Raw genomic sequence first — 12302 nt, 5'->3', positions numbered from 1 at the left:
TCAAAATTTTCATTACTGTTGTCTGTGTTATGGCGACCTGTGCTCAGTGATTACGACTCACTGGAAGCTCAGATGATGGTTAGCATTTTTTAGCAATAAAGGATTTTTAAATTAAGGTATATACATCGCTTTTTTAGACATAAGGCTATGGCACACGAATAGACTATGGTAGCATGTAAACTTTTATATGCTCTGGGAAACCAAAAAATTCACTTGACTCGCTTTATTATGATATCTGCTTTATTGTGATACTCGCTTTATTGCGGTGGTCTGGAACTGAACCTGAACTGTCTCCAAGGTGAGCCTGTAGAGGAAACAATTATTATATTGGTTAAAGTTTGACTTACCAGGTCATGCTACAGTTTGGACATAATAGTGTTGGACACAGTAGTCAGTGGAGGGCCAAAGACTCTTTGAGAAAAACAGATTTCCCCAAAGACCCCCAAAGGTTTAGAAAGAAAACTTGTTAACAAAGATGATCTTGTTTATCTTGGAGCTCCATGGTAGGGTAGCTGCCCGTCGAAAGGCCTGGTCTTCTGCAGACCTGTGGCGGGAGGATTCTGTGATGTCAATAAACAGTGGGTTCTCCCAGAGCAGTGATGCCCAGCTTCCTGGCTTCCAGTGTCTCCCTTTTGGATGTGAATTCCTCAGTTGGAGTGGAGAAAATAGGGTCCACTGCTGGGATTCTGACTACTTGAAAGGCCATTCTTGTAAGATGCTGCCAAGAGAGGACATATGAGAGAGGCTCTGAAATGTGTCCTCCTCATCACCTCAGTATTCATGGATCTCCTGGAGGTGACACATAACTATTCCTGATATTTATGTGCTGGCATCACGTAGACTTGCTTTTATGTGGGTGGCACATTTATGGTTCTCTGACAGTGCCTCCAAACTATCAAGGGCTTTTCAAAACTATTTGGAAGGAAGACTACATCTCTCTTTCTGGGTTAATGGGATTTAGCCATCTGTGATCCCCAAAGAATAAGGGTTAACATGAAAACCAGACAAGTTGTTAAGTATAAAAACAGCACTTAGCTGAAATCAGAAACCAAGAATGTCAGTTGCCTCCTGTAAACCCCTTACACTCACCATTTCCTCTTACCTCATTTTGTTCTAAGTGAACAAAGACACCACAGTGACCTATTGCTTAGTTACATGGAGAGGCCTCACAGATCAATATAAGAAAGAACTTTCTAAGAATGAGAGCTGTCCAAAAATCCGGTAGGTTGCCTTTTGGGGTACTGACTTCCCTGTCACTGAAGGTGATTGTTTTTTGGTATATTTGTTTATTTGGTATATTTGTATGTGCCCGGTATGCATTGCTAAATGAATGAATGAAGGCCAAAGAGAATTTGTGTTTCTTTAGCAACACATATATTCATTTATAAAATGTAGGTTATATTGATCGCATAGCAGTATTATAATGATTAAATGAGAAAATATATGTAAAGTACCCAGCACAGGATCTTACACCTAGTGAATTGTTCATTAAATAGTAATAATAATAATAATAATAGTAATTATTATTATTTTCTACTATATTCTAAAAAGAGGAGAAAGAAGAGATTCCTGCTTCAGGTAGGGAATAGACAAGATGGCCTCCAAATTTGAGATTTACAGTTTTTACGAGAATCTCTTCATTTCTATTCTTTTCATCCCTGCCCTTCTTCCTCTGCCCTTCTGAAAGAACCTCTTCCCCTTGCTGTTGGGAACCATGCTCTTCGATGTGGTAGATTGACTTTACACAAGGACAACCATCAGAGTAGGTTCTGGCCCAATTCACCAGGGACACTGTTGTTGTTGTTGTTTTTTACATCACTCATTTGTGCCTTGGAATGTGTGGATTTAAATTCCACCATTATTTTCCAGTGACTCTTACTTGCTTCTTATGTTTGATGCATTTGTCATAGGCACACAAAAGACTTCACCAACAGCAGAGTGGAAACTCTCCAAGAATTTTCTTTAATAGCATCTTGGCACAGTGCATGGCAACAGCACATGCCTGATGGCGAGGTGTAAATATGTCACTGCCATCTGGGAGATGATTTGTATGACTTGCCTATGACTGCCTTTGTCAGTCACGTGACCTTCTTTGACTAGAACACTGCATGGTTAGGCTCCTGAGTACTCACATTAATACATGAGTCACCTAGTGTTTTCAAATTCCTCATTCAGTATCCTTGTTAGATGTGTATTATGTTCTCTACAACACACACACACTCAGCTAGTCTCTCTGCAGTCTTTTCCCCCCAGGGGCCCTAGCAAACTTGGCTTACCCGTCATCGCTGAAAACATCTGTATTCTAACTTAGGAATGGATTAAAAGAAAATGATTACATTTTTATACAAGGGCAGAACTGCCTCCTTAAGAATGGAGCAGTCTAAGTGGCAGCCATTCCCAACATATTTTCCATATCCCTAAGCGCTGGAGAGAAGCATTGGTGTGGATCATTGGGGATGTTTACCCCATTCCTGGGGGAATGCCCCTGGAAATACATAGCCTTCTGTGTTAGTTTCCTAAGGCTGCTGTAACAGATCGCCATAAACCTGGTGGCTTAAAACAACACAAGTTATTCTCTCACAGTTCTGGAAGCCAAAAGTTGGAAGTCAAGGTGTTAGCAGGACCTCGTTTCCTCAAAAGTTTCCAGGAGAGAATCCTTCTTTGCCTCTTCCAGCTTCTGGTGCCTCCAGACATTTCTAGGCCTGTGGCTACATCACTCCAACCTCTGCCTCTGTCTTCCTATCACCTTCTCTTATGTGTGTGTGTTCTCTTCTTCTGGGTCTAATGAAGACACTTGTCATAGGATTTAAGGTAAATTAGATAATCCAGGATGATCTCATCTCAAGATCCTTAACTCAATTCATCTTCAAAGACCTTTGTTCTAATAAGGTTCTGGGGATTAGGACAGGGCAAGATATTTTAGGGGGCCAACATTTACCTGCTACACACATACCCCAACTGATGCTCATACACACAGGTTCCTCTCACTACTCATAGAGCAATTCCTTGTCCACGTGGAGGCTGAAATATTGGTCAAAACATAGGTAAAGAGAGTTATAATCAGCAGCCTTCACCACTACCATCATGTATTTCTATGTCCAAGGCAAAATAATAAGTGTTTTATGATCTAAAGACCTATTGAGTTTTTTCGGTCAATAGTGTGATTGTATCTAACAAAAGCAAATCAGTAAAGGCCATCTTACGTTGCTTTAAAAGACAAGTAGTATCTTGGATAAGGAAGTAACAACTCTACTGAACCATCAAACCACAACTGGATAAGTGTCCACTTCTGGGTGCCATGTTTTCAAAGGGACCTTAACAAACTAGTGAGCATCCTGGGTAGACCATTTACTACCACCTCGACTACCAAGGAAGACAACTGGAAGTACCAGAGACAAAAAGAAAAGAGAGAAACCATCAATTCTCTCTTTAATTTGGAGGGGGGGGTTGCCATGTTTTGAGGGAATGAATTGATCTACGTCACACTGAAAGGTCCAAGTAGCAAAAGGAAAGCATTCAGCTGTCAGAAAACTAATGAGCTCCCCATCATTGTAGCTGTTAAAGCAGAAGCTGATAGACCATCCTGTAAGGCTGTTGTAGAGGATTCCTATACTTGGGGAGAATCTAAGATTCTTACCCAACCTCAAATCCTGAGATTTCTTAATAAATCATTCTAAAATCTCAAATACAGGTCATCATGTGACCAAACACTAGTATGTATATTTCTCTTCCTTGACTGGGGGATTTGCTCAGGTTCTTCCCCTACCGTAATTTCTTCCCACTTGTCCAAATACCATTAATCTTTGATGATCTGCCCTGAGACTCAACTATTCCATGAGCTGTCCTGACCATTCTGGGCCACATTATACTGTTCTCTTACCTCTTTTCCTCCAAAACTTGTCCCTGGCTCCTATTTTTGGGGGTGGGGGGTGGTGGTGGAGGGGGTAGGTGGATCATACTCCTTGCCATACTCATTGTGTATTTTTTTTGCAGTGCTTTAACATTTTTTTCTATATGTAAGTTCCATTTTTCTAATTAGACTTAAACTTACTGAAGATAAAATTGAATTCCCTATGGGAACTCCCACAGAATTTAAGACAAATGCTGGGCATGGCATAGGTGATCGGTGAACATATATAGAATTAAAATACAGCAGAAACAATGTTGAGAATTCAAATATCTTCCTTCACCTTGTCTTTCCCTCTATACAATTTGTTATCTGTTAAGAAAAAAAAAAAAAAAACCTTTCCCAAATCTGTTTTTCAGCCTTGGGTGGAAGAAGGTCAGCCTGCTTTTCCATGCTTCTCCTCTGACATTAGCACTTCCCAAGATCCTATGGCGAGTATTTACATGAACAGAGCCCTCCTCGGTCAATGCAAAATACTCTGCCTTCAGTTTTGTTGTTGGCAAGGGGTCGGCTCCATTCCACCGTGTTGGTAGACCAGGAGATGGGAAGACATTTTTTTCTGGGACAGAGTTCTTACAAACAAGCCCATGTAGGAAAGGGGTGCCATGATACCCAGGCGAAAGGCAGTGGTAAATCTTCAGGCAAGAGAGGGAAAGCTCCTCTCCAAGCAGCTTGTAAAAGATCTTCCCTGGGCTACTAAAACTTGTATCTGATCCGCTAGCCACTTGGGACTCTTTTCACTTGAGCACTTCCCTTGTTCTTCCCACTTTCTGTCTGAGTTCTTAGCTATTGACTCCAGACATTGTCTCCTTTTAGTCCAATTCTCCTTTAATTTCAACCTCTTTAAAGACCATTTAGATATATTTTTTCTGTCCTTTCTAGTGTTTGCAACACCATGCAGGCTAGTGTCATTCACAGATGCAATGAATGAATTGCTTGCTCCCTCTTGGAGATCATGGATTTCGATATGAAGTAGGATCAGACCTAACCCTGACTTTTGAAACAGTCCATAAGCACCTGCCTTCTTTGTGTTCTCTCTCCTTTTCCTCTGCAAATGTATATAGCACCCCTGCCTCCTCAGCCTGCACTTCAAACCCTCTTGGTTAAAAGACAGTTTTTATCCCATGTGTGACAATTTTTATTCAGGTCACTAAAGCACTTAATTCCCCCCTATTATTGATGTGTCTGTAAGCTAAGGAATAGCCCACAGAGCATTTGTCCACCCTCTTATGTCCCTTCGTTCACAGTTGGTATTTGTAAAATCTATCTATAATTTAAATGTAATTATACATTTATCTATAATAGACCTTTGTTCTAATAAGGTTCTGGGGATTAGGACAGGGCAAGATATTTTAGGGGGCCAACATTTACCTGCTACACACATACCCCAACTGATGCTCATACACACAGGTTCCTCTCACTACTCATAGAGCAATTCCTTGTCCACGTGGAGGCTGAAATATTGGTCAAAACATAGGTAAAGAGAGTTATAATCAGCAGCCTTCACCACTACCATCATGTATTTCTATGTCCAAGGCATAGATAAGTGTTAATTATCTATAATTTAAAATGTAATTATAAATTTACTTTGTTTGGTAGAGAAAGATAGAGCTTGCCCTAACTTTGGCAATCACTCCCCCCACCCCCGCCCCGCCCCGCCAATAATCTAATTTAGGAGTTCCAGCCAGGGCCAGGGCAGTGGTTAGACAAACACGCCACTGATAATTATTTTGGAAAGAGAAATGAGGCCGCGAAGGTGAAGAATTTCCCAGCACTAGTCCATTCGATTCCTACAGGAGTGCGTTTCTGGGCTTCACGGTCCAGGACGGTGTTCCTGACTGACCGGGATCTCTGCACTGAGCTGTGGCCTCAATGACCAGTTTGAACCCAATTCTGCAACCCTTTTGCCCTGCGTAGCTTCATCCAAATTTCAAGGTATTGTCAATGACAAAAAACCTCAAGCTCAGTTTCTTGAAGCTTAAAGTTCCCTCAGAAATCCTCTAGCAGAGGGGTTCTTAGTCTTTATTGTGTTTATGTAGAACATTGGGGTTGGAGAAAGATGGATTAGGAGATTCTGAGCAACATTAGTCAGCAGAACTTCAGAAGCAGCCCAGCTATAGGAGGGCATGGTTTACATGGTCACGGAGTCCCTGCTGGAGAGAACACTTGTCACTTATCGGACACACTCTCAAAACAAAGCTCTTTCGGGATCCAATCATCTTGTGATCATCTTGGGGCCTGGCTTTAGATGATGCTTCTTTCCTCTCACGTGAAGCAAATTCTTCCTCCAGCTTATGAGCCCTTCAGTGAACTGCTCACCTAATGGGCCCAGGTGACAAGGGCACCTTCTCAGACACTTTCTTCTCCAGCACTCATGCAGCTTTTTTCTTTGTCTTTTTTTCTCTTCTCTTCTTTTCTTTTTCTTTCTTTCTTTTTTTTTTTTTTTTTTGAGAAGCATCCAGAGCTGCGGGACTTGCAGCTCATCTCATTGGCCTTCCATTGGCTGCCCGTGGCCTCGCTTTTTTAACTTTCTCATTTATTGGGGATGTTGGTGAGTGCTAATCGATGTTTGTGCTCTGGATGAAAAAAATGATCTCTGATTTGCCATGCGTTTAAATGGTTTCCATTTCTATTTTTTCCTGTTGTTCAGTTTGTCAGTACATTTTAGAACAGCAAGATTTACCAAAATATAGGAATGCTTACAGACAAATGGGAGAATCCAGAGCCCCAAATACCACTCATTCTTGGGATCGGGTTATACACTGCAGATTCTAATACTCAACTGTTTAGCCACTAAGGCATTTCTGTTTAGATAAATCCACCTAATGCCACTAAATATCTTTGAATTTTCTAAACTGTGCTCCTAGCCGCTACTTTTCTACTTTATTACCCTTGACTTTCTTCCCCCTTCTGTGCTCAGGAATTGCTAAGAGCTTTCCCCAGGCCTCAGGGCAGTGCCTGGCTCAGGGCAGGCCAGGACCGCAGTGATAGCAATGGCTTGAGAAAACAGACGCCATCCTAGGCTCTAGTCCATTTCACTCTGTCCTGGAGTTTTGGGGTCCATTCTACCCACACACTGTAGGAGGGACACCGAACAATCGGGGAGCTTGCAGAGGAGAGTGGTCAGCCTCACAGAGCATATGGAAGCTGGAAGGAATGCCAGATAGCCGAAGGCTGCTGGACCTGGAGGGGTAGGGGTGGGAAATGGGGTGTCTTCCAATAATTAAAGGACTTAGGGAATTTGACATATTCTTTTTTTTTTTTTTACTATGACCTATTCTAAATAGCTCCTAGGAGAATAATGGCACCCATGGAGGGGGTAGGTGAGTTCTAGAGAAGCAAATTTTTGTTCTGTCTAGAGACTGTTCTCCTAGTAGTTAGAGCTCTCCAATGCAGGATGATCTATTTTAGAAGGTAGTAAAGGGCTGTTTCATTTAGGGACCTTCCCTCAAGGTCCCTTTCAACACAAAGAGTCTATGGCTCAATGTTTCATCTTTGTCAAGGTCAGAGTCCCAATGCAGGACACACTGCCATTGACTATGAGGATGAATTCTTTTTAATAGTATGCCATCCAATTACTGTCGTTTTAAAACTGTGACTCATGCAGCCATTCAAGAGGAGCTGTGGAGTCAAGTCTTGTCCTTTCAGGAGGAGGAAAATGTGAAATTGTCAGTGCAGCCTGCCAAATGACATGTTTATCCATTGTCTTTCCAGCGCAGTATATGGTTTATCCTCAGGTAACCATTTTCTGCAAAACCAGTGTGCATTTAAAGGAGAATTAGCAGGACATGAGCACACCAGGGACCCCATTGTTCTGGTCGGTTATGTCATGCAGACATTTTCCCACTTCCAAACAGTATGTATCCCAAAGGCTGTTCCTTTTTTTTTTTTTCTTTAAGATGTGAAAATATGTTTGTTCTTAAGACTTTTGGATTTTTAGTGCAGGTGACAGGATACATATGACCTCTAAGGACCTCGCAGACAGAGCTGACTCACATTTGCTCTGGAATGTGGCTTTGTTGTCAGCCAGAGAAGCTTAGAATTTGAAAGTTAGGTAGAAGAACTTCTGTACAAATTCTGGGTGTGACCATAAACTGGCGGGAAAGGAAGCAGGAACTAAGGACCCAGATGGAGACTTCTATTTTTCCTGGCCCTTCTCACCGCTACATTGGTGGGCTGCATGTCCCTCTCAAAGTCACCTTGGGCTTCTGTTGCACCACGAATCACAGGAGAGACAGAAAAGATCATTCCTAAACCACAATAGGTTTCTATGAAGGAAGTGTACGATTTTCACCCCCGTGCCCCGTACACACACAGGAGGGAATCGACTTCCCTTCTCTTTCTCCAACCTGTAGGAAAGCCATATTGCAGCTCTGTCGCCTTACCTCAGCCAGGGCCAGGGGGCCTGAAGGCTGGCACACTGAGGGACATGAATGGACTCAAAGCTGACGGGCCCTCTCACTTGCTTTTAGAAGAAAAAAGAGTTTACCTTTAAGCCATAATGATTTTAGATAATTTCTTATCAGTTCAGCAAGGCACATACATGTCTTAAAAACATGATACATCATACATGTTTATGAGACGTAAACTGGAAATAAGAAACCTCAAATAATATTAATCATATTTTTTAAAGTCTACCTAGTTCTTTCTTTAGAGTCTAAACTGCTTTTTTTGGGGGGGTTGCAATTCTCTCATAATCTGTGTCTATTCATTTAGGCTTTATTTAGTCTAAAGCAAGTTGGAAAATATATACGGGAGTGTTTACATTAATATTATGTTAGGAATCTGGTCTACTCACATGGACAAGGGCCAGGGAATTCAAATTTCTCTTAGAAAAACAAAAAAAGGAAAGAAAAAAGAATTGGGGTTGGAGCTAGAATCCACCATTTTTGCTTGCCCATTCCCCATTCCATTCATTCGGTCTTGGGCATTCTAGCGGTCAGTAAAGGGAAAGAATATTTTTAAACAGAGCCTTGGAAAAGCCTATTAGCAATGGGCCTAAAGAGATTTTAAACCTAATTTCTTGGGGCTCTTATATTCGGCTGGTTCCATTCTGCCTAGTCCTGATCAGGAAAGATGCCTGGACACAACATAGCGAAATGGTTAGGAACAGAACCTGGAGTCAGCACCACTTTATGGTTTGTTTCTTTTTTGGTGAAAACTGGCAAGTTACTTCCCTGTCACACTTTAGTTCTTCATCTGTTAAAAGAAAACAAACAAAACCCAACAACCCTGGGGATTTGCATGGATTAAATAACATAGTCTATAGAAGGCCCCCAGGACAGTGCCGGGCACATGGTAAATGCTCAAAAACTGTTAGAAAGCAAAGAAAAAAAGATTTTCCCAGAAGCTGATCACCCAAAACAAAGCAAAATCCTCTGCTTTGTTAGCACGGAATCCTAGAACTCTGTTTCTGAAAGGGACTTTATAGTATCAGTCTAGTGGCTTGGTTTTTTTTCTTTTACTTTATTTTTTTAAAGCGAGGTTTCTTCCAACAGAATATTATAAGGAAACTGACGTGTCAGAAACACATCAAAATGGAGTTGGGACTGGGTAGGGTGGAGAAGTGGGCACAGCTCTACCCAAACTGCCTTCCCATCTTCCCTCCCCTGGAAGACACTGAAGCATCTGCCACTTTCCAGAACACAGTCTGAAAACCCAAACGTCTGGTTCAGCTCCACCATTTCACATTTCCAGGCAGGGCCCAGAGACGTGAAGTTGTTTTTTCGGTGGCACGACCAGAGCTACAACTGCATTCCTGTCACTTTCGAGTACAGCACAATGAGAAAGAATGGACAGGACCCAGACACGTGGGAGTGTTTGACCAAACTCTTGTCAAAGTTCAAAATATGTGCACTTTTTCCCCTGTAGTGGATGATCATCTTTTGGGTGGCCCATTTCCGTTTTCATGTTGATTTTTTGACTTTTTTTTTCATGCCACTTAAAGCATTTCCTGTGTGGTTCCAGTGCCTTCTATCAGCCTTGAGGACACATAGCAGCTGTGTCTGTTTCCATGAAATTTGGCTAGAAACAACTTCACCCCCTTCTGCACTCTCTACCTTAGCCTTCTGTGGTCTCTTTTGATGCTAAATAAAATGTTATGATTTCTGAGTGTTTTCACATTCGGGGCATTTTACTTCAACCTCTTGACCAGAGTGTTCTTTCAGGCGTATGAGCGCAGTCCGGAAATGTAAACATGAAGCTGACCCAGAGAGAGCTTGAAGTCAATGTATTTTCTTTTTGAGATAAGGCTATGCTCCTACAAACAACCTTGGACTTCATTTGGTAAAGAAAAAGGATGGAACGTGGTTTAGGAATGCCGTGCCATTTCCAAATGCAGCAGGGTTCCTGTTAGCTTCTCCGTGTGTCTTTATGTTCTTGTGGAATGCCTAAAGTCTTTTCATTTACTTTCCAAATTGAAGAAAGTCGAGGGGGCGGTGGGTGAGGGAGGGTGCAGGATTCTTAAGCGTGCACCTAGCGCACGCTTCTGTTTGCACTTGTCACGCGGGCTTGCCAGTTACCTGTGCTCGCGCCTGCCTCCCCTGGACTGGGGACTCCAGGAGAGCAAGGGCATGTCCTTGAGAGCTCTCCTGAAGGTCTCCTCCACACCCAGCTTACTACCCAGCTCAGAGCTGGTACTCAAAACATATCTATTGAATGATTCCAAGATGCTTCCAGGTATTAATCAGGAATGTTAAAACCTCCATTATTTGGACTCCTATAGTATTCCACTCGTTTGAAATATATATATAATTAAACAAAAGAGCACTATTAAAACAAAGCCAAAAGACCCCTTATAGGAACTATAGCTTTCAGTTTCTAGGTCGATTGAGCTAGACGGCAGACCAAATGAATTCGGTACAAACACATGTAAAGATAGTAGCTGATATTGACTGAGCACTTACTGTATTCCGGGTACAACTGTAAGAGCTTTATGTCTCATATATCATCTCATCCTCACAGCAATCCTAGGAGGTAGGCTATTGTTATTCTCCTTTTACAGATATGGATTCAGTCACTGGCCCACAGTGGCGGTGGCATTCGAACCCAGGCAGTGCAGCCCCAGAGCCCACGTGACCACTAAGTGACTGACTGAGTGGATGACGAGCATACGGACGAAAACGTTCTCTCACCACAGTAAAAGTACAACAGACTCAGCAGCTCTCATTTCTTCTCAGATGATTTAGTCAAAGGCTCTGATGTCCTACATTTTCTGAGTTTTAGAGGAAGCTGGGGAGAAAGATAAGAGAAAGCCATCAGAGGGTTAACTGTTTTTCTTCTTGTCCTGATCTGACAGAGCATTTTATCTTTTTTAAGATTTAGTTATTTATTTGACAGAATGAGAGAGGGAGAAAGAGATAGAGAGCACAAGCAAGGGGAGGGCAGGCAGAGGGAGAGGGAGAAGCAGACTCCCCACTGAGCAGAGAGCCTGATGTGGGGCTTGATCCCAGGACCCTGGGATCATGATGTGAGCTGAAGGCAGATGCTTAACCGACTGAGCCACCCAGGCACTCCCTGACAGAGCATTTTATAAATCGCTGGTCTAATTGAATTTTATTAATTCATTTTATTAAATTAATACAATTTATGTTTCTTAGGGCATATTTCTTCTGAGTTCCTCTAGGCATTTCCCAGATAGTACCCAATGGCTTTTCCCACCCCAACGTGAGGATATTAAAGGTAAATATTATTGCCACTAGGATGGATGGTAAACCGAGGAATAAGGAGGCAAGGTCCTTTGCCCAAGGTCATGTCAGTCACCAGAGTGGGCAGCGAGCCCTGGCCTTCTGAATCACAGCTCGGTTCCCTGCCCACTGGTGGCAGAGTCTCAAGTTCACTGAAAGTGGAGTCTTTAGGTGGCCGTGAAAACGAAGATGAGCTGTCTTATTCTCTTTCAGGTCTGTGGATGGCTCCTAGAAGATCTTGATTTACTCCTGAGGACATCCCGTTTTCCTGGGCCAATTTCCTGTCAGACCATCTCCCCCGTTGACCATGAGCCAGCCAGACCCCGCCTGTCACCCTGATCCCAGCCCTGCTCCCCCGTGTGTGGTATGTGGCCAAGCCCACTCCCCCGAGGAGAACCACTTCTACACCTACACCGAAGATGTGGATGATGACCTCATGTGCCACATCTGCCTGCAAGCTTTGCTGGAGCCTCTGGACACTCCCTGTGGACATACGTACTGTACCCTGTGCCTCACCAGCTTCCTGGTGGAGAAGGACTTCTGCCCTGTGGACCGCAAGCCGGTGATGCTGCAGCATTGCAAGAGGTCCAGCATTCTGGTCAACAAGCTCCTCGACAAGCTGCTGGTGACCTGCCCGTTCTCGGACTACTGCACCGAGGTCCTGCAGCGCTGCGATCTGGAGCAGCACTTTCAGACAAGGTAGCGCCTCC

The 12302-nt window shown here is 42.9% G+C and overlaps 1 protein-coding gene across 1 annotated transcript in view; it reads left to right on the top strand.

The window, feature by feature from the left end:
- The window catches only part of LNX1 (ligand of numb-protein X 1), a 181867-nt gene that overhangs the window by 70515 nt on the left and 99050 nt on the right, over nt 1–12302 (top strand). The window contains exon 3 of the mRNA XM_045881139.3: nt 11806–12291. Coding sequence (XP_045737095.2) covers nt 11900–12291 — 392 coding nt within the window. The 5' untranslated portion in view covers nt 11806–11899. The remainder of the gene's footprint in view (nt 1–11805; nt 12292–12302) is intronic.

This window comes from Mirounga angustirostris, unplaced genomic scaffold (assembly GCF_029215605.1).
Source record: "Mirounga angustirostris isolate CCGP_5_RB_7025 unplaced genomic scaffold, mMirAng1.0.hap1 SCAF_2, whole genome shotgun sequence".
Taxonomy (NCBI): Eukaryota; Metazoa; Chordata; class Mammalia; order Carnivora; family Phocidae; genus Mirounga; species Mirounga angustirostris.
The sequence above is the reverse complement of the archived record's forward strand: the minus strand, read 5'-3'. Positions and strand labels throughout refer to the sequence as shown.